Source organism: Branchiostoma lanceolatum, chromosome 13 (genome assembly GCF_035083965.1).
Source record: "Branchiostoma lanceolatum isolate klBraLanc5 chromosome 13, klBraLanc5.hap2, whole genome shotgun sequence".
NCBI lineage: Eukaryota > Metazoa > Chordata > Leptocardii > Amphioxiformes > Branchiostomatidae > Branchiostoma > Branchiostoma lanceolatum.
This window is the reverse complement of record NC_089734.1, coordinates 15,585,634-15,609,194: the sequence shown is the minus strand read 5'-3', so window position 1 is coordinate 15,609,194 and position 23,561 is coordinate 15,585,634. Positions and strand designations below refer to the sequence as shown.

The 23,561-nt window shown below is 41.4% G+C and overlaps 1 protein-coding gene across 2 annotated transcripts; it reads left to right on the top strand.

The window, feature by feature from the left end:
• Positions 1-772: 772 nt before the first annotated feature.
• On the top strand, positions 773-18,709 carry LOC136446968 (asparagine synthetase [glutamine-hydrolyzing]-like). 2 transcript variants are annotated; one of them, XR_010757682.1, is made up of 13 exons: positions 773-909; positions 2,626-2,881; positions 3,590-3,736; positions 4,286-4,376; positions 5,401-5,577; positions 8,570-8,665; positions 10,122-10,249; positions 11,373-11,499; positions 13,659-13,765; positions 14,488-14,588; positions 15,468-15,705; positions 16,699-17,069; positions 17,206-18,709. XR_010757682.1 is itself a non-coding variant. In XM_066445629.1 (12 exons), exons 2-12 carry the CDS (start codon positions 2,633-2,635, stop codon positions 16,900-16,902), a joined length of 1,665 nt encoding a protein of 554 aa, XP_066301726.1. In that variant the 5' UTR covers positions 773-909; positions 2,626-2,632; the 3' UTR covers positions 16,903-17,198. The 2 variants fall into 2 exon arrangements, 1 of the variants encoding a protein (XP_066301726.1); XM_066445629.1 differs by lacking the exon at positions 17,206-18,709 and having other exon boundaries at positions 16,699-17,198.
• Positions 18,710-23,561: the final 4,852 nt, after the last annotated feature.

The window sequence follows — 23,561 nt, the reverse complement described above, 5'->3', positions numbered from 1 at the left end:
CGGTAAAGCTGCAGGAAGGTACGTTTTTTGTGTTGATTCTCATCAAACATGTCATAATTACATGTTTTATATATACTGGGGGAGATAATACAGAACAATTTTTAAAGGTTTTACCAGTGTTTGTCTCCCCCTTCTTCTATGACAATAATACCAATTCAACTTCTATAGACAAACACTAAAAACCTTTAAAAATTGTTCTGTATTATCTCCCCCAGTATATAAAACATGTAATTATGACATGTTTGATGAGAATCAACACAAAAAACGTACCTTCCTGCAGCTTTACCGCCCTCCTACTTGTTTTCTGTTGGTTGCGCGCTAAGAAGAATTGCCGCAAAATATAGTTTACGACGCCCCACTGGGGCATCATGGGAAGTGTGAAATCGGCGAATTGACCAAGCCTGTTGCTTTCTTATGTCAGTTATGATAAGCAGAAACATGGTAGGGTCGATTTCTGCTGTGGGAGAATAAACGCAATGGCATGATTTTTTTATCTTAAAAGAATGGAAGTTTCAATACAAAATTTCGTAATGTTCATATTCATATTTTGCTAGAGATAGTGATAGATCTTAGTTTGGGTCGATACGAACGGTCGCAGTATAAACAAGTAGTGAAAGTATTATTTACGAAAGAAATTACCCCTACATTATAGTGGATAGATCCAAATCACGTGTACAGAGGCTGACATGCCAGGCCCCAATTCTGCGACCGCTGATTGGCTGCGAGCTAAACTAATTATTATATCGAAGATCTGATTGGCTACTCGATTAAAATTCCCGATCAGGGAAGCCGCTAGCGTGGCCTACTTGTGGGAAGGGAAGTAACCTCTTGTTGATCTGCATTTCAAACAGAGAGTTTTGGTTTCCGACGTCGTTTCCTGGCTTTACTGCCTTTAACGCAAAGATCAAGGTATTTTTCTTAACCTTATGCAAATTTGCCTTGCCATAAGCATAGTTTTAGCATGGTAGCTTATTGTTTAGAGTTTGTAGACCGAGAAAAAGTCTCTTGGGTAAATTTTGGACTCTACATGCCCACAGCAGTTGCCATGTGGCATGTGTGGTTGCATCATGTTTCTATATACAATTGTCTGCAATTATACTAAGCTAAAGATGTTTCCAGGAGCCAAAATGCTTCTTCAGATGCATTACTAAATGGTATTTCTTTCACCTTTCTCAAGACTAAAAAATATGTTAACGTTACGCCCACAAATTTATAGGCGTTGTTTTGTTTTGGCAAGGAGGTTTTGGTGATGCATATGGTGGTAAACACTGCAGACAGAAGCAAGATTTGTCTAAATTTGAGAGTTGAAATGTTTGTACATATCCCATGTAATTAATTTGCTGATGCAACTGAGCTCTCAACTAACGTTTCCTATCGTCCGATCTAACAAAAACAACATATGTCCGGTTCTATTTTTGTCCAGCAAGATTTTTCAATACACGTGGGCAACGATTCGATGGTCCTAACCCAAACTTTCGCTCGATCTAACTCTTAACTCTGAAAACAACATCTGCGTAAAATTATGAATCTCTTATCCCTTGTAAAAAGTAGGATAAAGGTCTGTGATATTCTAGGTTAAAGTCTAAGGGTTCATGGGGAGGTCAGTTTTATCAACAATTTGATTGACACGCCCTGCTAGCCTACTGGTGACCCCGCCCCCACCCTGACCCCCTACTGTTGCATCATGTTGTGTTGCATCATTTACTAGCTGATGATTGGTTAATGATAGTTATCACATTACCTAGAGAGATATCCAAGCCTTTAAATTGGTATTTACAAAAGTTGATTGTGATTTGCTGCATATTTCAATGTTGTGTCCAAGTTTAGGGCGGGGTTGGGGGTGTTGCCTCTTTTGACCCAAATTCCCCACATTCCATTTACATGTGGTTACAAAAACTCAATGACATTTTTGATTTGTCAAGGAATAGTCTATAAAAAAAATAATGAAATATGCAAGTTATTCCGTTAACTTTGCATAATGTTAAATAAATTTTAAACAATATTTGTCAGCTCTTATACGATTACTACTATTACTAGTAATCAATTGAAATTGAGATTGTAAAATTTTATCTTCACAAAATTGTGTGCATAGTATATAAGATAAATGACATAAATTTGCTTTAGTTCAAGGTCTGAATCAAGGAAATTTTGTCAGACCCCGACAGTATGATTTTTTTTCAAGACAGTAGTGCTATCTGTATGTTATAGAGTGGACAAATCGCAAATGTGTGATGATGAAAAATTTCGAACTTTACTTTATACACATGTCCCTGTGGCGCAAGCGGTAAAGCAACCCCGCTGCTTTGCCATCTGGATCAAATTCTGTGGATCCTGGGGCCCGAGTTTGATCCTAGGGTCAGACCCAGCTCGGACATGTTGTAAGGGATTGCAATCGTCATTTCGTATGATGAAGTAAAGCCGGCGGCCCCGTGTATGAGGGAGCTAAGGCCTCAAGCGTCAAACCTCTGCACAAACCCAACACACTTATCGAGAAGAGTAGGGGTGACCTGGTGTGCTTGGCCAAAACGTGAGCCGTGGCGAAGCCGCATTGCACTGCCACTAGCTACTTGAAAAAGCATCACGCTTCACCTCAATTGAGGATGACTGCTTTACCTTTTTTTATAGGTACAACATGTGTGGTATATGGGCGATATTCGGCAGTGACGAGGATGTGTCCAAGCAGTGTGCCAGCGCGCTCAGGATCGGCCACCGCGGTCCCGACTGCTTCCGACTCGAGAACATCAACCACTTCAAGAACTGCTGCTTCGGCTTCCACCGATTGGCCATCGTGGGCGACACCTACGGCATGCAGCCAATGAGAGTCCACAGATACCCCCAGATATGGCTGTGCTACAATGGAGAAATCTACAACTACAGAAGGGTAAGAAAAAGGAAAGAAAAGAAGGTTCTTAAAAAAATAAAACAAAACCTGCAAAAATTTACATACATGTACACTGTAAACGACATTTTGGTAACTCCTCAGCTACATTCTTCAGGGCCTGAAAGGATTCTACTGCTGTTTGCTACAGGCTGGTGTATTTTTTATTGACTTATGCCATGTTGATTTGATTATATCATGGATGACATCCTCTGGGAACCCCAAAACTGATGTGAGCGTGCAAATAAAAGTAGGTAAAAAAAGTTGCCTTCATTATGAAATCTATGTGGTCAGGAAGGATAAACAAATGACTTAACACACAGAATATGGTATACAGAATAATCATTTTTATTCTTTCACATCTTCTTTTTTGGCTTTGGCATTCTACAACATTAGTATCCATTTACGAAATATTTTTTTTTGCAATGTACAGCATTTATTTGCTCATTTCGCAGCTGCTCTATTTGATTTACAGTATGGCCGAAAACTTTTTTTTTTTAAAGGACGAAAATTGATGTGTGCACTGATGTCATCCATATAATCAAATCAACATGGCCTTACCACCCTGAGGAAGCTATTTAGGGAAGGACAGAAAGGTAAGCATGGCTCTGTGAATACATGTAGCTTAGGTGACAGTGAGGCAAAGCAGTATGGGTAAGGGAGTGAAGTCTGCCATCTCTGATCCCCTTTCTGTTATCTATAATGACACAGGTAGCGGAGCAGTTTGGGTTCAACTACGAGACCGACTGTGACGGCGAGTCCATCATCAGCCTGTACATGCATGGTGGGATCGAGTTTGCCGCTAAACACCTGGACGGAGTCTTTGCTTTTATTCTGTTGGACACGGAGCAGAAGAGGGTGGGTACCGTAGTGTTCAAATCATCTACAGTCAAATTTGCCTGAGAAGACCACTTTGGGGACCTACATGTATAAGATCTTGTCTGTATGTGGACAGATGGTTGCTATGGGCAGGATTCTTAATGCCTGCAGCAATGATGACAAAGGGTTTAAACCACTGGATTCGTCAGTTATGATCACAATTATTGACAACATTAAGTCAATATTGTGTTGCAAAAAATTCACAATGTTGTTCAGCTATCTTGGTGTTGTTTAGTGTTTGTACAAATACAAATACAAAGATATATGGTCCAGGGGTACCTAAGTATTCATGTGAATTTTACAGAATTCATTATATAACCTACTAAGAAATATACGAATTTCACGGAATTCATACATTTTGCGTAATACGTACCGTCCTTACTATTTGTGAAACTCATATGAATTCCGTAAACTTTTTATGTTTCTTTATAGTAGTGGATTGTATGAGTTCCGTAAAGTTTGTATGAATACTTAAGGTACCGTGGTAATTCTTTGGTAGGAGAGTTGAACCTGTTATTTCTGTCCCAGGTGTACCTCGGACGGGACACATACGGAGTCCGCCCCATGTTCCGCCTGCTGAAGGATGACGGCTTCCTGGCCGTCTGCTCAGAGGCTAAGGGTGAGTAACCACTGCAACAAAACATTCTGTGGGTGTCCAGTTGGACATTCCACATTCCTACTTCTTACACATTAGGTAGCGTGCGTAGTCCAGTGGTTAGCGATCTTGCCTCTGGAACTAGAAGCCCCGGGTTTGATCCCAGCTGTGTCGCTCACCCGATTCTGATGAAGACTTTTGAATAAAAGGTCGAAACCGGTAAATCGTTGTGTCTCAGCCGTCATCCTTCTGACACCCATTCAACTCGCTCACCCGACATGCACGCTACTGGATAGGGACGGGACGTTAAGCCGTGGTCCACTGTTCATTGTGCTTGTCTAAAGAACTAGGGGAATTTCCCCGGTACAATGAACCTGTAAATACTGTACATAGCATTTGTCTTCCCTGTCATGACCAGTGGAAGAATAGCTCTTCATTGAGCTAAAACGGATCGAGATCACTTTCCTGTCCTTACTGTACATAAAAAAAATGTAAAGTAGTCATCCTCCATTGAGGTTAAGCATAATGATTTTTCAAGTAGTGGTAGTGCAAAATCGACTTCACTACAAATTGTGTTCTTGGCTGAGCTCACAAGCTGTAAGTGGTAGTCCATTTAGACTTTCCACATTCCACTGTTCATAAAAAAAGGTTAAGTAGTCATCCTCCATTGAGGTGAAACATAATGATTTTTCAAATAGCTGGTGGTAGTGCCATGCGACTTCACTACGGTTTGTGTTCTTGGCTAAGCACACCAGGTCACCCCTACTCTTCTCAATAAGAGTGCTGGGTCCTTTCACGTATTGAGGTTTGACAACTAACACCTAAAGCTCCCTCATACACGGGGACGCCCGCTTTACGTCCCCTACAAAATAACAATCCTCGTTAATGAAAACATGAATAGATAAATAAATAAATAAATAAATGTTTTGTTTAACCCGCGATCTACCGCATTCAAGGCAAGCATACTATCCACTAGGCCCATGCTTGTTAATGAAAACAAAAATAGATAAATAAATAAACAAATAGATGTTTGTTTTGTTTACAACAGGGTTGATGGGGCTAAGCCACGGCCATGACGACCACGAGGTCAACATTGAACCCTTCCTGCCGGGTCACTTCGAGTCGTACGACCTCAGTCCCAACGGCAAGGTCACCCTGAGGGAGCGCGGGCGGTTCCACAAGATCGGAGACATGCCCAAGTACGACGCTCTTGTCAAACCCCTGGGTAAGTGTCAAATTGTATGAACGGTGTTCTTTTTACGTCTGTATCTGTATCTATATACGTTGTGCCCTTAGGAAAGGCACTTAACACACATGTCCTAAGCCCAGCAGTAGGGTTTGGGTTGGCGTTAGGAAGGGCATCCAGCCGTAAATACTCTTGCTACTAAAAAGATTTGCACTTGATGAGGAGTTCTGGGGCAAGCACGTCCAACCCCCATATGATGGGGAATAAAAGACGTAAAATTGGAGAGAGAGAGAGAGAGAGAGAGAGAGAGAGAGAGAGAGAGAGAGAGAGAGAGAGAGATAGCCAGTATTGCCCATACGGCACAATAATACACCAGCTTCTCAGACACACGACACGGCAGCAGCTGATTATAACCTGTCACACCTTAGGCTAACATTTTGCACATTGTAAGCATTGTTTAATCAAAGCTATCTAACGTTGGGTAACATAAATTCGCGGGGTACTTAAATTCGCGATTTTTCGAAAACGGCGTATTTAGGGATATGTGCTACATGCAAAATCAGTTATAACGCCAGCAATGCAAAGCAGATAGACTAACGTATTCAGAACACTGGCTGAAAAGCTTCGATAACCATGCATTAGAAGTTGGCGACGTCAAAACTCTCCGTCCCTTATTGACAGAGTCTGGGGGCTTCGTGGGAGAATCACCCAGCACGGTTGTTCGCTGGTTTATAAGACAAATGTCACATCTCCTGCTTGCTAAACACAATTATCTATAAGACAACTTATTACAATCTCTTTTGCTAACCTGCAACTGGATTCTAAGTGTGATCAATCATCAAAACCCCTCTCTGTTGCTACAACCTACGGCACTTGTATTTTCCCGCCGCCATATTGTTAACCAGAATCCTGTTGTCAAGCAGACGACAAAGGTTTGTGAGGAACACTTTTTTGTCTAAATGCTGCGTGTGATAGTGGACTGAGGAAGATATTTACCTCAAAGTTTGCTCCTAACACAACAAGGAACACATGGACATAGTAGTATTACCATTGCTACGGCATCCAGCTAACTTCCCATGAATAATGTAACGTTACACGTTGCCCGATGATGACGATGGGCCGACTTTGAGTGAAGTTCTACCGACTCAACACACGGGTTGTTCCCGAACTGGCCTGATGTGTGCGGTACGGCTGTTTTTTTGTGTATTTTTTTTTTTACTTGGACACGTCTATATCCATAGCACTCTCCTCAAGCCAAGGATGGAACGAATAGCTGCTGTATAAAATGTGATTAGCGGTAAGATATTCAAGACAAATCTTCTCTCCCGAATTAATGTGCCCCCCTGTCCGACAGCACCGTTATTGTGCGTGCGGCGGACAGTAGTTTCAAGTTGAAATATTATGGTGTCAGCACGACTAGAGACAAAATCTACCATATATATGATTAGTGCAAAGATAGTACATGATACTGACAGAATTATAGAAAAAAAGGATGGTTTATTGTTCTGCTAGATTGATTTCAGTCAACCATTATCGGAAAAATCCCGAATTTATGTTACCCAACGTTACATGTAGTGAGGATGATCCTACAGTACTTAGTGGCAACGAGTTCCAGTCTAAGACAGATCTAGGGAAAAACACATTTTTGTACAAATCAATTCAGGGTTGATAACTCTGGTACTTGAAGGCATGTGGCATGGTGCATTTTCTGAGCTGGTATAAGATACTTACTAGTCGGTACATCCACCAGTTTATTAGTCATTTTGTACATCATGCATAGTCAATACATTTTTCTTCTGTCTTCTAGTGTAGATCAGTTTTCATTTTGGTGACACTAGCAACTCTAACGTCAATGAAAGTTAGACATCTAGATAGAACATCACAGAACACAAAATAAACTTCACAACTGGATAAAAGAGTCAGATATTTCATTGCTGTGGTCAACTTTCCTTCGTTCGTTTGTTTGTTTGTTCGTTCGCTCAGGCCATTGTAGTGCCTAAGTGGCACATAGGGCAGCAAGTTTCCTTGCTGTTTCAATAGCAGGGTATATGTCCTGCACTAGAGATAATCTCTCAAACCCACTGTATTTCAAAGTGGCAGATTTATGTAACCCGGTGGATTAATTATCTCCATGAAAAAATACTTTTTCATGGGGATATTGTTTTGCGTGCGTTTGCTTGTGTGTTATCCTGTGGGTATGTTTGTGTCACTGGACGCTTAAAATCAGCATAACTGAAGAACGTGTGGATGAATTGTATTGTAATGATATTTGGTATGTTGGTAGGTGCTGGGAGGAGATAGGTCAAGGTCAATTTTGGGCCCCTGGTATGTGTCACTGGAACTGCAATGGCGTATTTGGAGAATAACTTAAGAAAGGAACGACAGATTTTCATGCTATTTGGTACACAGGTGGGTTGGACAGAGATGTACAAACTGAAGTGCTAATTATGCAAATTGGGACTGAATTTGCATAAGTAATGAGGAATATCTACTCCATTGTAGGTATGTGCTTTGAGGTTGCACCTGTCACATCTGTTGGTCTCTTATCTAGGTCAAGAACTCCCCAGGTCCCAACAGCTGGTGGTCAAACAACAAATGGGTACACTACCAAACCTGTGTACATGTTTCTATGTATGTGGATACCTTCTGGCACATAAAACAAAACAATCAGCAGCAACAACAAATAACTAGGGCAAATAAAACACATCATATATAAAAACAAATTTCATGGAGATTTTGGGTCTTTGAACTCGTGTTTTAAGGGAGGTTACCGTAAATGCAGAAATGTTCGCGGTGGTTTTATGTTTGCAGTTTTCACTGTAAGCTCTTCTCCGCAAACTTAAAACCACCGCAAATTTTTCCATTCCTACCCCCTTGTCTACTATTGTCTCAAATGTGGACTTAAAACCACCGTGAACACTTCATTTTCTCCCTACCGTGAAATAAAAACCATGTAAACTTATATGCATTTACAGAAAAAATGTCATATAATTCATGGCCACTCTTTACCAAACCTGTTTTTGTGTTCCAGAGGAGAACGACCATTATGCCAACATCCGAGCTCTGCTGGAAGGAGCCGTGAAGAAGCGACTGATCGGAGGCCGTCGGATTGGCTGCCTGCTGTCAGGTAGACTGCCAATCATTACATGTATTTGTAAATGCTAAAAATTTCTAAGAGAGCTGTATTATAGTAACACTTTTCTCCAAACTGGGTAATTCAACATCTACTAACATAATTCCACCAGGGTACATAATTCCGACACCCTGAAAAGATACATCCAAACAGATCTCCAAACCAACGTCCCCCAGTATAATGCACTCCTGTATATCTAAACTGTGCATACCCGGGGGTGTGCTACACTAGAGATCTCTCATACACACTTTTTCAAAGTGGTGGATTTATGTAACCCGGTGAATTAATGTTAATGGAGGTTATCAATATGGTAAAACCTGTACTAGAGACTACCTCTACACTACCTGTAATATCTGGCTATTGTGGCCTTAGAGGATTTTCCTAGCCTCCTTCGCAGACTTCTTATAACGGTGGTGTATATTATGGGGGCGGGGGGTGCGGGGGGATGCAATGTCTTTCACTGGCCAAGGTTCTCTAATGCCGGCAAGGGAGTTGTGTAGCCAAGGGAGTTGTGTAGCCGAGGGACGACCCCCGTTTATCTAAACAGCGGTCGTCCCTCGGGTACACAACTCCCTTGGCTACACAACTCCCTTGCCGGCATTAGAAAACCTTGGCCAGTCTGCGAAGGAGGCTAGGATTTTCCCCATTGATACAATTCTGTCTACAGTGGCCACTGTACCATGCTGGGACCATTTTCTTCAAATCCAGAGAGTGATCACTATAGACAGGTTTCACAGTATTATCATTGGCCAGGTGACACGTGTGGTTCAAAACTGCTCATAATAAAACTTTCTGTATATTGCTGATGTAACGTTTGTAGTTTTAGTGTCAGACCTCCAAAATACCATGCACACTACAGTTATTTTACCTACATGTGCAATGAAACAGATTCAACTCCACGATGTCAAAAAGAAATCCTGTAACATTTGTTTTAGTGTGTATATAGTACAATGGTAGCAGTGGTTAGGGACCCAAACTCTGAACCGAGAGGCCGTGAGTTTGAATCCCTGCTGTGTCGCACACCCAACCTGCATGCTAGAAAGGGTCACAGTCCATAGGATGGGACATTAAAGGAAGAGAAGCTCAACTCTTCATAAATTCATTTGAGCTAAACTGGTTTGATATCAGTGAATAAAAAAGACTCTTTTTACACAACCAAGAGATTTATTCCACCGACGTTTCGGTGACCATCTGTCACCTTCTTCAAGGCAATTCTGACTGGTTCACATAGCAATGCAGCACAGGTGTTGCTGCTTATAGATATTAATGAGATGCAATCCCAAACGCAAAGTATTTACATATGTACAATCACGGGATAACATCACTATGCGGTCCCAAACGTACAGAAGTGTAACACATACACAATTATCGTCTTTTTTGTTCAGTGACTTACCAACCTGATGAAACTATTCACGGAGGTTTGATATCATTTTGTTGTTTTATACACCAGGTGGTCTGGACTCCAGTTTGATCTCTGCCCTCCTACTGAAACACGCTAAGAAGTCCGGTATCATCTACCCCGTCCAGACGTACGCTATCGGCATGGAGGGGAGTCCGGACGTGGAGGCTGCCAGAACGGTAGGGAGCGATAAGTTCGTTTTTGTTTCGTTGAGTGAGGAAATTCGTGTTAAGTGCCTTTCCCAAGGGCACAGCATTTGGGCCTGTTACTACTAAGCCCCTATCTCAGTGGCATGTTGGTGACCTTGCTGCAACTGAGTGATTTGACAGCGAATTTCATTGATGAAAAATACATTTTTTACGCTTTGTGTGTTTCGTCGTCATTTTGGTCATACTTGCACGTTTTGCATGACATTCCTATTACTATTAGTCAAGGGTAACACAAATCCAATTTAGGACGTAGCAAGGTCTCTAACGTGCCGCAGTCCACTGAGACAGGCGCTTTAGGGTTTCGAACTCTTACCTGAACCCTATCTACAAGGCCACCATGCAACCATAAGGAGAACTCCACCTTGCCTTATTGTCGACTTTTGCATACTCTCACACACACACTTACTATCTGGTTTATCGTCTGTTGTTCCCATACTGTGGCATTTAAGCAAAAAGCACAATTTTTTGTGCACCCAACTATAGTGGGTATTTTCCTAGCAGATAAGACGTTGTATAAGACGTTGCTGATCATGAAAAAAGCAGCCGTAGGCCGGAAACCTCAAGGGATGAAAGCCCTTTCATCATTGTCTGACATAGATACCAGTAAATGTAAGAACAAACTTATCTAAAAAGACCAACCGATTCTGCAAAAATTTGTTATACATCTTAGATAGATAAAAACAAACTTTCTCGAACAACCCCATGGTTTCCATTGACAGTGTTGATGTCTTGAGTACATATAACCGTTCTAGTGCTCTACACAAAAGACCCAAACTCTTAATGTACACAATGTCTCCTTTTTTTTCTAATCATCATACTTTTACTCTAGTATGTAGTTCCTGTTGAGTTCCCTATATATAGAATAGTATCAGTATGAAACTTGTTGATATAAAGAACTGTTCAGTAATTTGCCATTCAATTGTAACCATTGCAATACAGTTTGATTGGTTGATTGCTCGTTTGTTTGATTGATTGATTGGTTGATTGATTAGTTGATTGATATCTGCAGGGTCTCATGAGCCTTGACGGTCCTATACAACCACTGTTAGGTACATTGAAGTTTTACTGATAATGCTCATCATATGTTTTCTAGGTTGCCAAGTACATCGGCAGTGAGCATCATGAAGTGTCCTTTACCCCAGAAGAAGGTATCCAGGCTATCGAGGACGTCATCTACAGTCTGGAGAGTTATGATATCACAACCATCCGGGCATCTGTAGGTCAGTAGTACTGCAGCTCTTACTTGTCTTGATTTTGATCGGTTGAAATGGGAGTGGCATGACTTATGGGCACCTCATTGGTCAGAATATTCCACTTCCCACCAAGTCCTGCTTGACTTTGATTGGCTGCTAAGAGAGGAGTACCTTGTCTTGTAAGTTTTGGCTCCCTCATTGGTCAGTGTGTATCATTATGTTTCGCCAACGAAACATATTGTTTTTGTAAGGTTTCTTCTCCTTCTTCTTCTTCTCCTGTCAAACCTTCAAATCGGTTCTTCTCGGTCGTCCGTCGACCAAATTAGCTGAAATTTGGTATGCAGGTAGAGTACGTGTATACCCCTAGACCCTTTTAAAATTTTTTTGATATAAGTTTTTAAAATGATTTTATGGAGGTTTTTTGGTCATTTTCAGACAAAAGTCGCACATGATGGCCTCCAGTGCCCTGGTGTTGAAACCTGAGGACCTGAAATTTGGTTTAGTTGTGCATTGGATATTTACCCAAAGGACCCCATTATTTTTTTTGGCATACACTACTTCAAAATGATTTATTTGGCAATTTTTTGATGCAATTTTTGGTTATTTTCTGTCGGGGCCAGCAAGAACTAGGTCATACTGTAACATAAGCCCTCCTACACTTCCCATGTCTGGGACTTAAAACCAAGCAGATGTCAGGGGGTACCTCTACTAATGGTATTACAGAAAGTTATATGTACGGTACATGGTACGGATGTTATATTTGAGATGTAAGTACCTATAGGAAAGGTGACTACACCTGACAATTACTTATGCTAATGAGGACCTAATTCGCATAATGTATACATAAAGTTGTATGTCCCTTACCGTAAATGCTGCGGATGTCATCTTTGAGATGTAGGTACCTTTAGGAAAGGTGAACACACCAGGCCATAAATTATGTTAATGAGGACCCAATTTGCATAATCGATGCATGAAGTTGTATGTCCCTTACCGTAAAAGCTGCGGATGTCATCTTTGAGATGTAGGTACCTTTAGGAAAGGCGAACACACCTGGCCATAAATTATGCTAATGAGGACCTCATTTGCATGATTTATGCTTAAACTTGTAATTCCCTTACCGGAAAAGCTGCAGATGTCAGATTTGACATGTTCGTACCGTTAGCAAAGGTGATCACACCTGGCCATGAATTATGCTAATGAGGACCTCATTTGCATAATTCATGCATAAACTTGTATTTCCCTTACCGTGACAGCTGCGGATGTCATCTTTAAGATGTAGGTACCATTAGGAAAGGTGAATGCACCTGGCCAAAAATTATGCTAATGAGGACCTCATTTGCATAATTTATGCTGAAACTTGTATTTCCCTTACCGTACAAGCTGCAGATGTCATATTTGAGATGTAGGTAGCTTTAGGAAAGGTGCACACGCCTGGCCATGCCATATGCTAATGGGGACCTCACTTGCATAATTTATGCATGATGTTGTATTCCCCTTACTGTAAAAGCTGTGGATGTCATCTTGTACATGTAGGTACATGTAGGAAAGGTGAAAGCACCTGGACATAACTTATGCTCATGAGGACCTCATTTGCATAAATTATGCAGAAACTTGGATTTGCCCAGGAGTTATTTTGGGACAGCCCACTTCTTGCATGAGGAGTATGGGCGAAACATCCTGAATTTGCTCTTAAAGCAAATGACGGCCAGTCTAGTTCACTTATAATTAGCTGTCCTTGCTTTTGATTGGCTGATAAAGGAATGCCATAACTTTGGGCCTCTTCATTGGTTAGACATTGTCATGTACATATACTTTTCCTTGAATACAATCAACTGAGTTTGTCCTACAGTGTCATGCTTTAAATGTAGAAAATGTCATATTTTTGGGAATAGAAGTTAAAAGGAATATTTTTGTCCTTGATTATGATTGGCTTAGTGTGTGCTATAATGTCATGGTACCTGGTTTGATGTTTGGGGTTAGATGTCAAAAGAAATTTAATTGTCCTTGATTATAATTATGATTGGCTGAGTGTCTGCCATACTGCCATGGATTGGTATAGAAAAATGTCAGGTATTTCTAGGGCTAGAGCCTAAAGGTCATAAGAAACTGACCAGTATGGGTTTATATAGCTACATTATTTTGTACCCTTTGATTGGTGGAAGTTAACGCTGTTAAATCTGTTTCAGGGATGTACCTGGTGTCACAGTACATCCGCACGAAGACTGACTCCGTTGTCATCTTCTCTGGAGAAGGATCTGACGAACTTGCTCAAGGTTACATCTATTTCAACAAGGTAACGTTACATACACTTTTGATAGTATCGTATACTGTAAATGCATTTAAGTTCGCATGGTTTTTATTTCAAGGTAGGGAGAAAATGGATTTTTTTCCGGTGGTTTTAGTTCATGTTTGAGACAATAGACAAGGGGGTAGGAGGGTAAAAAATTTTGCGGTGATTTTAAGTTTGCAGAGAAAAGCTTACCGTAAAATCTGCAAACATAAAACCACTGCGAACATGGCTGTATTTAATTACAGTATCAGAAACGTAACACAGGTACAGGTTCAGTTACTGGTACAGAGGTTTAGGTACAGGTCCAGAACTACATGTATTTAACATAGTAACCTGTGGTCTTCAATGATGACAGAAACTTGCATAAACAGCTAATAAAATGTTTATTTTACACTTCAATCAATACATGTAGAAAACCCATGCTTTCGAGAGGATCTCAAATCAAAAATGGTGTTGATTTCAATGACCATACAATGTTTTCATATTTTTCCAGTGCTGAATTTTCTTCTTTGTGGTAGGAATAACCACATTTTTAGTAACAGAGTAAGTCAAAATGTTATACACTTGAGTGTGAGTCTATTCAGATACATTACCGGTACATTGATGTTAAAGTATTTTTGACCTGTACCAAAATTTACTTTCGTGGTACTGTACACATTCCTAGAGTATAAAATGACACCTGTAGCTTTTGATGTGCTAATGTATTTTTCTCCCCACACCTACAGGCTCCCTCAGCAGAAGAGGCTGATGCGGAGAGTCGGCGGTTGCTAGGAGACCTGTACATGTATGATGTCCTGAGGGGAGACAGAACCACAAGTGCTCATGGGTAGGTCAGAGGTCACAAGTGATCAACTGCTTTTAGATATCATTTGTTTACTGTATTGATACTTAATAACCAGCAATATTACATTCATACCATACAGTTAGTAAGCTCAAAATCCCTATGTTGCCGCGAATTTGTATATACATTTCTTTGTATTGTTCTTTTGCTTGTAGGTATGTCTAAGTCTGTCAAACAGTTTAACCTCAGAGGTGCTGTTTTTGGTTGTGTTTGTTGTATATTCTCACCAGAACGTTAACTGAAGATCGTGTTGATGGACTTGTATGAATTTTGGTATTATAATATTGATAGTTTTTGAGAAGTACCAAAGAAATCCAGGGGTTTGGGGCCTCCAAGCAGCATTTTCAGGTACAGCAGCATTGCAGACCAAAACCTGCTTGCTGATAATAGAGTGGTATAATCCATAGACAACAAGTCAGCCCCAGTGACCTCAGTTTGGGACACCTGACTTGGGACTTGTTGAGCATTAACTGTAAAAAGACATGGTAAGGCTAGGGCTTTGGCATTAAGAAATTCACAAAAAATCTACATGGATGTTTGAGTTCTCTTTTTACACAACCAGTTATGTCTCACCTGCTGACGTTTTGGTGTCTGTCAGACACCTTCTTCAGAGCTGACCGGAGTCTGCTATAAGTACGAGGGGGGATGCAAACTTAGCCGCATTTGGGATTGTGTTCAAAAGCATCACCTACTTTGTCTGCTCATCGCGGCGAGAAGCAGTACTCTAGTCAGAAGCTCTGAGGAAGGTGTCTGAGATTACTGGTTGTGTAAAAAGAAAACGCCAATGTCCTATTTTCTACCATGAATGAAATTATTTTCAGGAAATCTCTACATATTTCATGGATCTTTGATTTCTTGTTCCAGTCTGGAGCTGCGTGTGCCCTTCTTGGACCACATGTTCACCGGCTACTACCTGTCCCTCCCGACAGAGGTGAGACGAGCCAAGGACGGTATCGAGAAGTACACCCTGCGGAAGGCGTTCGACGGGACCGGCCTGCTTCCCGACGAGATCCTGTGGCGTCCAAAGGAGGCGTTCAGCGACGGCGTGTCCTCGCTGAAGAAATCCTGGTATGAGACCCTCCAGGAGTATGTAGAAGAACAGGTAAGGAAAACGTGTGAAAAAAGAATCAACAGATAACCAGCCAACTAACACAATACTTGTCCATTGTTTGTGCCATCGTGTGGCATATAGCTGTTAACCTAGAATCAAGAGGTTCCTAGTTCAAACCCCTGTGTCCATGAGAAAGGCACCGTTGCATGTAGTGACCCTCCCAAATACAGGTATTAGTGGAAGGCCCCCGGATGGAGGCCAGAGAGAGAGAGCCCAGGCCCTAGAGGAGGTGATGTAGCCCCAGGGCTGGTGTGGGTTACATTGTACTGAGGCATTCTGAGAAGTGGCGGGTTTGACGGGCACTGGAATAAAGGAGTGTGCATGGTGATCTCAGGCTCATAGCGATTCCTTTGAAAAGAACCTTGTGATAGGCACTTTATATATAAATTTCACACTTTGAAATGCATGTATGGGATAGAGAATTTTCCATAGCAGCCTTAGCGAGCCTTGCTTCTCATATGGGGTCAGTTAGTCCTGACACTCTGAAGAAGTCGGGCTTATCTCAATGATTGTCACGATGTTTCTGACCCAGGGAGAAGAGAAGCTGTTCCAGTCTTACTCTTACTCATGTAACCTTTAAGTTGCCTTTGGGTCACATTGTGACTTGTGGGTTGAATAAAACTGTTGATAGGCTGAAGAAGTAGTCCTTTGTGTTCTGCTGCTGCAGTGGTCTGGACACTCTGCAGCTGAAGTCAGTCTTTTTTCAATTCTCTCTTTTGTCTGGTTCATCGCAAGCATCCTTAGCTTCTGAAGTTTTCGTTCTGTCCGCAACGTTTCTAGTCCATGTATGGCTAGGCTGAAAGAGTGAGAGAAATGGCTATTGCTTAGTCTGTATAACAAACTCTGCTGTCCAAGGCTGTATCAACCCCTTCTAGGGCGGCGGCGGATGTTGGGCTGGCCGCTATAAGCGCAATTTAATCAAGCTAGCTGTTCCTGTGATAATGAAAGTAAGCTGTAAACCTAAATCTTGCCTTTACCTTACAGATCAACGATCAAATGATGGAGGATGCACCCAAGACGTTCCCGTTCAACCCGCCGCGTACAAAAGAGGCGTACTACTTCCGCCAGATCTTCGAGAAGCACTTCCCCAGTAAGTCCAAGTGGATCCCGTACTACTGGATGCCGCGGTGGAGCAAGACCAACGACCCGTCCGCTCGCACACTCAAGCACTACAAGGACTCCAGCTAAGAAGAGACACCTAGCAGTGTGTTGCAGTACTACAACAATATCAGTTTCATGTCAGAAGTGATGGTGTAATGTGATGTAATCAGTGATGGAATGGAAATTGTGCAGAGGACTCCAGCCAGCTAAGAAGAGACACCTAGCTGTATGTTGCAGTACTACAACAATATCAGGTTCATGTCAGAAGTGATGGTGTAATGTAATGTAATGAGTGATGTAATGGAAATTGTGCAGAGGACTCCAGCTAAGAAGAGACACCTAGCAGTCTATTGTAGTACTACAACAATATGTCATGTCTCATGTCAAAAGTTTCATGTCAAAAGTGTAATGTGAGGTAATCAGTGATGTAATGGCAATTGTGCAGAGGATGTTTAGATCTTTGCTAAAACAAATACCGAACTGATGCTTTTGAGTAAAAAGAACTTGTATGGAGAAACATGGGAAGCGTGTATTGTGGCCGTGACTTCTGAATATTCGTGCCATTTCGTATTCGTGGTGCCATTTCGTGCAATTGAAAGTTTTTGCTACATTCATTTTTGTAGTTTTTGTTTCCCCTGATATTTTCATCCATTCTTGGGAACAAAATGTCATTTGAAAACTAATTCAAAAGTGCAGTTTTTACTTTGATTTTAGCATTTCTTGCCCTTTTTTAAAGTTCAGTTTATGATGTAGATGCATTATTTGACAATTTTGGCAAAGATTGGGATCCTACTCAGGAAGAATATCCACTATTTCATTTCTGTTCTTTTGACTGAAATTTGTACCTCTCAATCTTTTGTTGTTACACAATTGTAGTCATTGCTTCCAGTCTTTGTATTTCTTCCATTTGTAGAATTATAAAAGAAAAAAACCTGTCTTTCAGATTGCTACACTATTCTGTTTATAGGAGTATACTTAGGAGCAATCATTTATGATACTTTGGAATACGTCAGTCTGTGTCAAAAACTTAGACGCTCTCTGAATGTTAGAGTACATGGAATATTGCAGTAATCAAAAAATGCATTACATATTAGCATTAACTTCAAATCAATTGAAAACTGGGATCTTGAAAAGTTAAGTGACTTTTTTTAACTATTTGGATACACTGTCTAGTGTCTGGCTACTCGCTATCCTACCTCTCTATGTTGAAAATGCGCCTCAAAATACTGTAAATGCAGAAATGTTTGCGGGTGTTTTATGTTCGTGGTTTTCGCGGTGAACTTTCAGCGCAAACTTAAAACCGCCGCGAGACTTTTGTCCACCTATGACTGTAGCGCTAGTATTGTTTCAAACGTGATTTTAAAACCGCCGCGAACACTCCATTTTCTCCCTACCGCGAAATAAAAACCACACAAACTTAAATGCATTTACAGTACCAAAAGCAAGTGGAGGCCAAATCTACAAATACGTGTTGGTTTCATTGTTGTAAGATCCCGGTGACGAGAACTGATTCTTGTGAGCAACACACATATATTCTTGTGACTCTGGCTCCTTTTTGCAATGGGAGGGATGATTTCTCAGCCTCCAAATATTTGTAATACATTGTATTTTTGATGAAAATCTTCAACTAAACTATCTGGTAGCCTCCGTCTTAGCAGTAGTCACCTGTGAAACATGATATTTATTTTATTGAACAAAATATGATACTCTTTATGGTGAGGTTGTCAAGAAATAGCAATTGTGTATAAAATTAGTTGATAGACTAATGTATGCAGTTGTATCTGTGTAGTGTCAGCTATACCACAGTTTATATATTATCATGAACTTTCTGTGAATTTTTCAGGAATAGTCCATTGATTATTTGATGAATTAAATAACGGTTTATATGATACAATTTATCAGTATGTCGTTTATTTTAGAATTTGTTTGGTGTGTCGTTCATTCAGCACCAGGGACAGGGGCACCAGTCTTGGTGGTGTGTCATTCAGCACCAGGGACAGGGGCACCAGTCTTGTTGGTGTGTCATTCAGCACCAGGGACAGGGGCACCAGTCTTGTTGGTGTGTCATTCAGCACCAGAGACAGGGGCACCAGTCTTGTTGGTGTGTCATTCAGCACCAGCGACAGGGGCACCAGTCTTGTTGGTGTGTCATTCAGCACCAGAGACAGGGGCACCAGTCTTGTTGATGTGTCATTCAGCACCATCGACAGGGGCACCAGTCTTGTTGGTGTGTCATTCAGCACCAGAGACAGGGGCACCAGTCTTGTTGGTGTGTCATTCAGCACCAGGGACAGGGGCACCAGTTTTGTTGGTGTGTCATTCAGGGACAGGGGACCAGTCTTGTTGGTGTGTCATTCAGCACCAGGGACAGGGGCACCAGTCTTGGTGGTGTGTCATTCAGCACCAGGGACAGGGGCACCAGTCTTGTTGGTGTGTCATTCAGCACCAGAGACAGGGGCACCAGTCTTGTTGGTGTGTCATTCAGTACTAGGGACAGGGGCACCAGTCTTGTTGTTGTGTTATTCAGTACTAGGGACAGGGGCACCAGTCTTGTTGTTGTGTCATTCAGGGACAGGGAAACCAGTCTTATCGGTGTAGCATTCATTAATAGGGATGTTTTGCCATGAGATGCGGTTGCTGGCATAGTGGCCGGTATTAGAAAGATACCCTCCTGCCCTTCCTTTTCGTCCAAGCTGCAGACAGGCTGTGCCTCGCTAGAGGGCGCTTCATGCAAGGCCAGACGATCGCATTTTGCTATCGCTAATGGCTACTATAGTAGTTGGTAAATGTGTATGCGCAGACTGTTGATAATCCGATTCCTATTGGCAATCTAAACGGCATCCGCGAAGGTTTGATTTTTACTTTGACTGATAGCTGTTATGCAGCAAAGGATAAGGCCACACCAATTTATTTGGTTGGTTAACAGAATTAAAAAAAATTGAAAAAAGAATGCTAGATTGGAAAAAACAACATGAAAACAGAATCCCAGAGGAAAGTTTGTACTTTGGTGCACACAGTTCCAGGGAGTGAACAGGGTCAGGTGCAAGTTTTCACCCCAGCCTTCTGTTTTCATGATTTTTTTGTGTGCTAAAATCAGAAATAAAAATCCGTTAACCAAGAAATTAAATTGGTGTGGCCTATAAAAGTGGCCAAAATTGTGACTGTTTTCATGCAAGATGATTTAATTACACGTACAACGACCATTTCATCCTCACCATTATCTAATGGTTGTGTGGTCAGCTTTTTTAAAAAGCATTTCTTGTTAAGGGAAAGGGAGACCAGCCATTGAATACTAAAGAAAATTCAACACAACTTAAAATATCAATACATCTGAGGCAAAATACGTGTCCACATGAAATACATTTATTACATAGAATAATACTATACAGGTTTACTAATTGATAATGACATGGGTATGTACCCAAACATGCTTTTACTTGACTGGGATTGGAGGTAAGTATATTTAAAAGTTATTTGCAATGCATTAAAATGACAGACAAAAAAGGGCAGACAAAAAAGATGCATGAAAATGTTTCACAAATGGTCACACATGAGGCAAACTTTAAAAGGAAATGCATTGCAGACTGGCACATGCATAAAGCAAAATGTACAGGAAAAGTGGGTGAATTGATATTGAGTCATTGTTTTTGGTGACAAATTAAAAAACGTGAAGGAATAAAAAGTGCTACATGAAAATGTTACACAAATGGCACACAGGAGGCAAACTCACTCCAGTCGGAGAAGACCACACAGTACATCTCCACTTTAGCCAGGGAGTCTCCGGGTTGGTACAAGAACTCCCCACACAGACTGCAGACTACCCCCGCCTCTCCCCGGCCCACTGCTGAACAGGCGGACATGAATGTGGCGTCCAGTGAGGATGGGGCCTGACATCCCGATTGGTAGATCGGGCGTAAGACAGCCATCGCTCACTGAACACCACAGACATATCCGCCAGATGGTGCAGTGGGTAGAGGTTGGAGTAGTCTGGGAGGGCCAAGTGCCTGCGGTCTGTGGAGTTGACCTTGCCCAACCCTTCCCCACCCCAGCTGCAGTGTAGAATACTGTGTGGTCCGGTTAACTGGAGTGGGTTTGCCGTGAGGGCACTATCGATCTGTGTCAAATTCCACATTTTCACGTAACATTTTGGAAAAGACAAACTGTTGGGTTGAATACTTAAAAATTTTGACTACTACAAAAATGATCAGAAACAAAAAGATAGGATATAATTTGGTCTATTTTGCCAATAAAAGATATGAACTTTAAACGGATTACAGTTTTTGGATAATTTGTTAATGTTTCTGTTCGAGGTTTCTCAGATCTAATGTGGTAAAATTAATGAAACTGTATTTATAAAATGGCCTGGAAAATGTTTCAGCCAATAAGCTTAATTTTGTAGAGAGTGAAGCACGTTTGAGTACATATCCACATGCAATGAAGAGCAAATACATACATACACTTTTTGGTTTCACAATTTACGAGTGATATCACATCAATAGTACAACATACTATCATGACACTGGTATGAATCTCAAACTTTACTCTTCTCCGTCTTGACACACTATATTGGTGTATTTTACCAATTGAACAAAAGGTTAATATATAGCCACCATTTCAGATTTTGATCCTCACACATAAGATTCGAAAACTTCAAAGCAAAACTCCCCAGGCTCATTGAAACGCTACACATATTGTGTGGTGTAGCTTAGTCAGATTTTAGTTCCTATACTGTTGTGTGCTATGGAACAACTTTTGTTCTTAGTTAAACTTCTACAATTTGAATAGTCAAAATGGCCAGTTATTCTATGGAAGAATATAAGCTATATAAACTGTCCTTAAAGGAGTCCTAAAGTAGGGAGGGGAGTGCTATTTTCCGACTGACTTTGATTTTGAAGATGTTGAGATGTGATACGGGATTGCAATGCTATTTTGCACGACATGGATACAATTTCTCACAGGGCGTGCATGTCTGCATATGCCTACAGTTGTTTTTCTCGACAAAAGCTATGTTATCAGTAATAAGTTTAGGGTGGTTAAGAAAAAAATGTTTTTCTTTTTTTTAAAATATCTTATCAACAAGTAAGCCTTCTTGGTTTGCTAAACCACCCTCAATTATGCCAAAAATAATCACAATGAAGTAGATTGTCTGTTCGAAAATATTGCCGTAGAGGCCATGTTTGTTTTGGTTCTTTCTGGCTTCTTCTCTCCTCGCCCCTTAGCACATGTACACTGGCGAGGTTACATGCATAAAACTGCATATTCTCTGTAAAATCGTACCCAGAGTGGGTTCCCTGGCATTCCTTCGAATTCATTCATCAGCATTCTTGGTATGCTTGCCTTTTTTTGTTTTCGCCAAAATTTTCACAAAAATATTTCACATGGCGTGCATGACTTTGCTTACGCCCTGAGTGTGTAGTGTATGCATGGTATCGCTCGACCCAAGACTACGTTTAGAAATGATTTCAGGGGGGTTAAGAAACAAATCCTCCTGTTTTGTGTTCTCTGATATCTGATCAACAATTGACCTTCTTGGTTAATGCTTTTCAACCCTCATTTATACCGAAAATAATCACAATGAATTTGTCTGTTCAGGAGAAATATACTGTGACGGCCATGTTTTTTTGTCGTTGCCTTTCTCGTCGCCCCTTAGCACATGTATAGGCAAAGTTCATGCATAAAACTGCATATTCTCTGTAACTCGCGGGAAATTGTACCCAGAGTGGGTTCCCTGGCATCCCTTCATTCATCAGCAATCTTGGTATGCTTGCCTTTTTTTGTTTTCGCCGAAAATATTCACGAAAATATTTCACATGGACAGATACTTTTATATTCAATAAGGTTAAGAGATCAGTGTTATGCAAGTCAAAAAAGGGGAATGATGTTCAAAACTTTACAATTGACTGATTATAGATTTTATAGAAATCCAACTGGAGGAAGTGTTTTGACCAACAAAGGGGAGAGGGGAGGTTTCTACTAAACTCTAGGGGTAATTCCATGAAAATATTAGCCCTGTGAGTTGTACAGTGTTAAGAACCACCAAGTATACTATGAGGGATGTCAGGGCGACCTGAGGATTTAGTGTTTGCTGCGGGGGCCGCTCTGATCGTCACATCGGCGCTTCAGGGCTCGTGCGTCTTTCGTCCTGCGGCGCGGTAGCCTCTGGCGGTAGGGATGCGCTGCCAAGGAGATGTCCGACTTTGCTCCGGCAGGAGGCTTTGGGTCCCTCAGCTGGAGGTGACAACAATGAATATGTCAATTTACCAAGTAGATGGCAGTCAGAAGAGCGAGTAGGATATCAGGTGGACAATCAGAGGTACTTAGTAGACACGAAGTCACCAATTTCACACTTCCCAGAATGCAGTTTGCTTGATACGTAAACGGATATACGTCAGATTCCCTCTAGGCGCCAACTGCTTCTCTCAACATGCAAAACTACGAAACATGATGGCCCATGGGCACAAGAAATTGGTTATCACCGTGTAGAACACAGAACTGTGGCGTTCGTGTGGCGCAGTGGTAGACCACTCGGCTGTCAAACAATGGGTCCCCGGTTCGTATCTCGGTGTGCCCAGAGACATGTCCGGACTTGCGCCCCGACGTTGTGCCCTTGGGAAAGGCACTTAACACGACTTTCCTCACTTCACTCAGGTGTAAATGAGTACCTAGCTCATCTAGGGTTAGGAACGTTCCTCGGATAGGACGTTAAATGGAGGTCCCGTGTTTGGGGAGAGCCACACCCCGCGCAC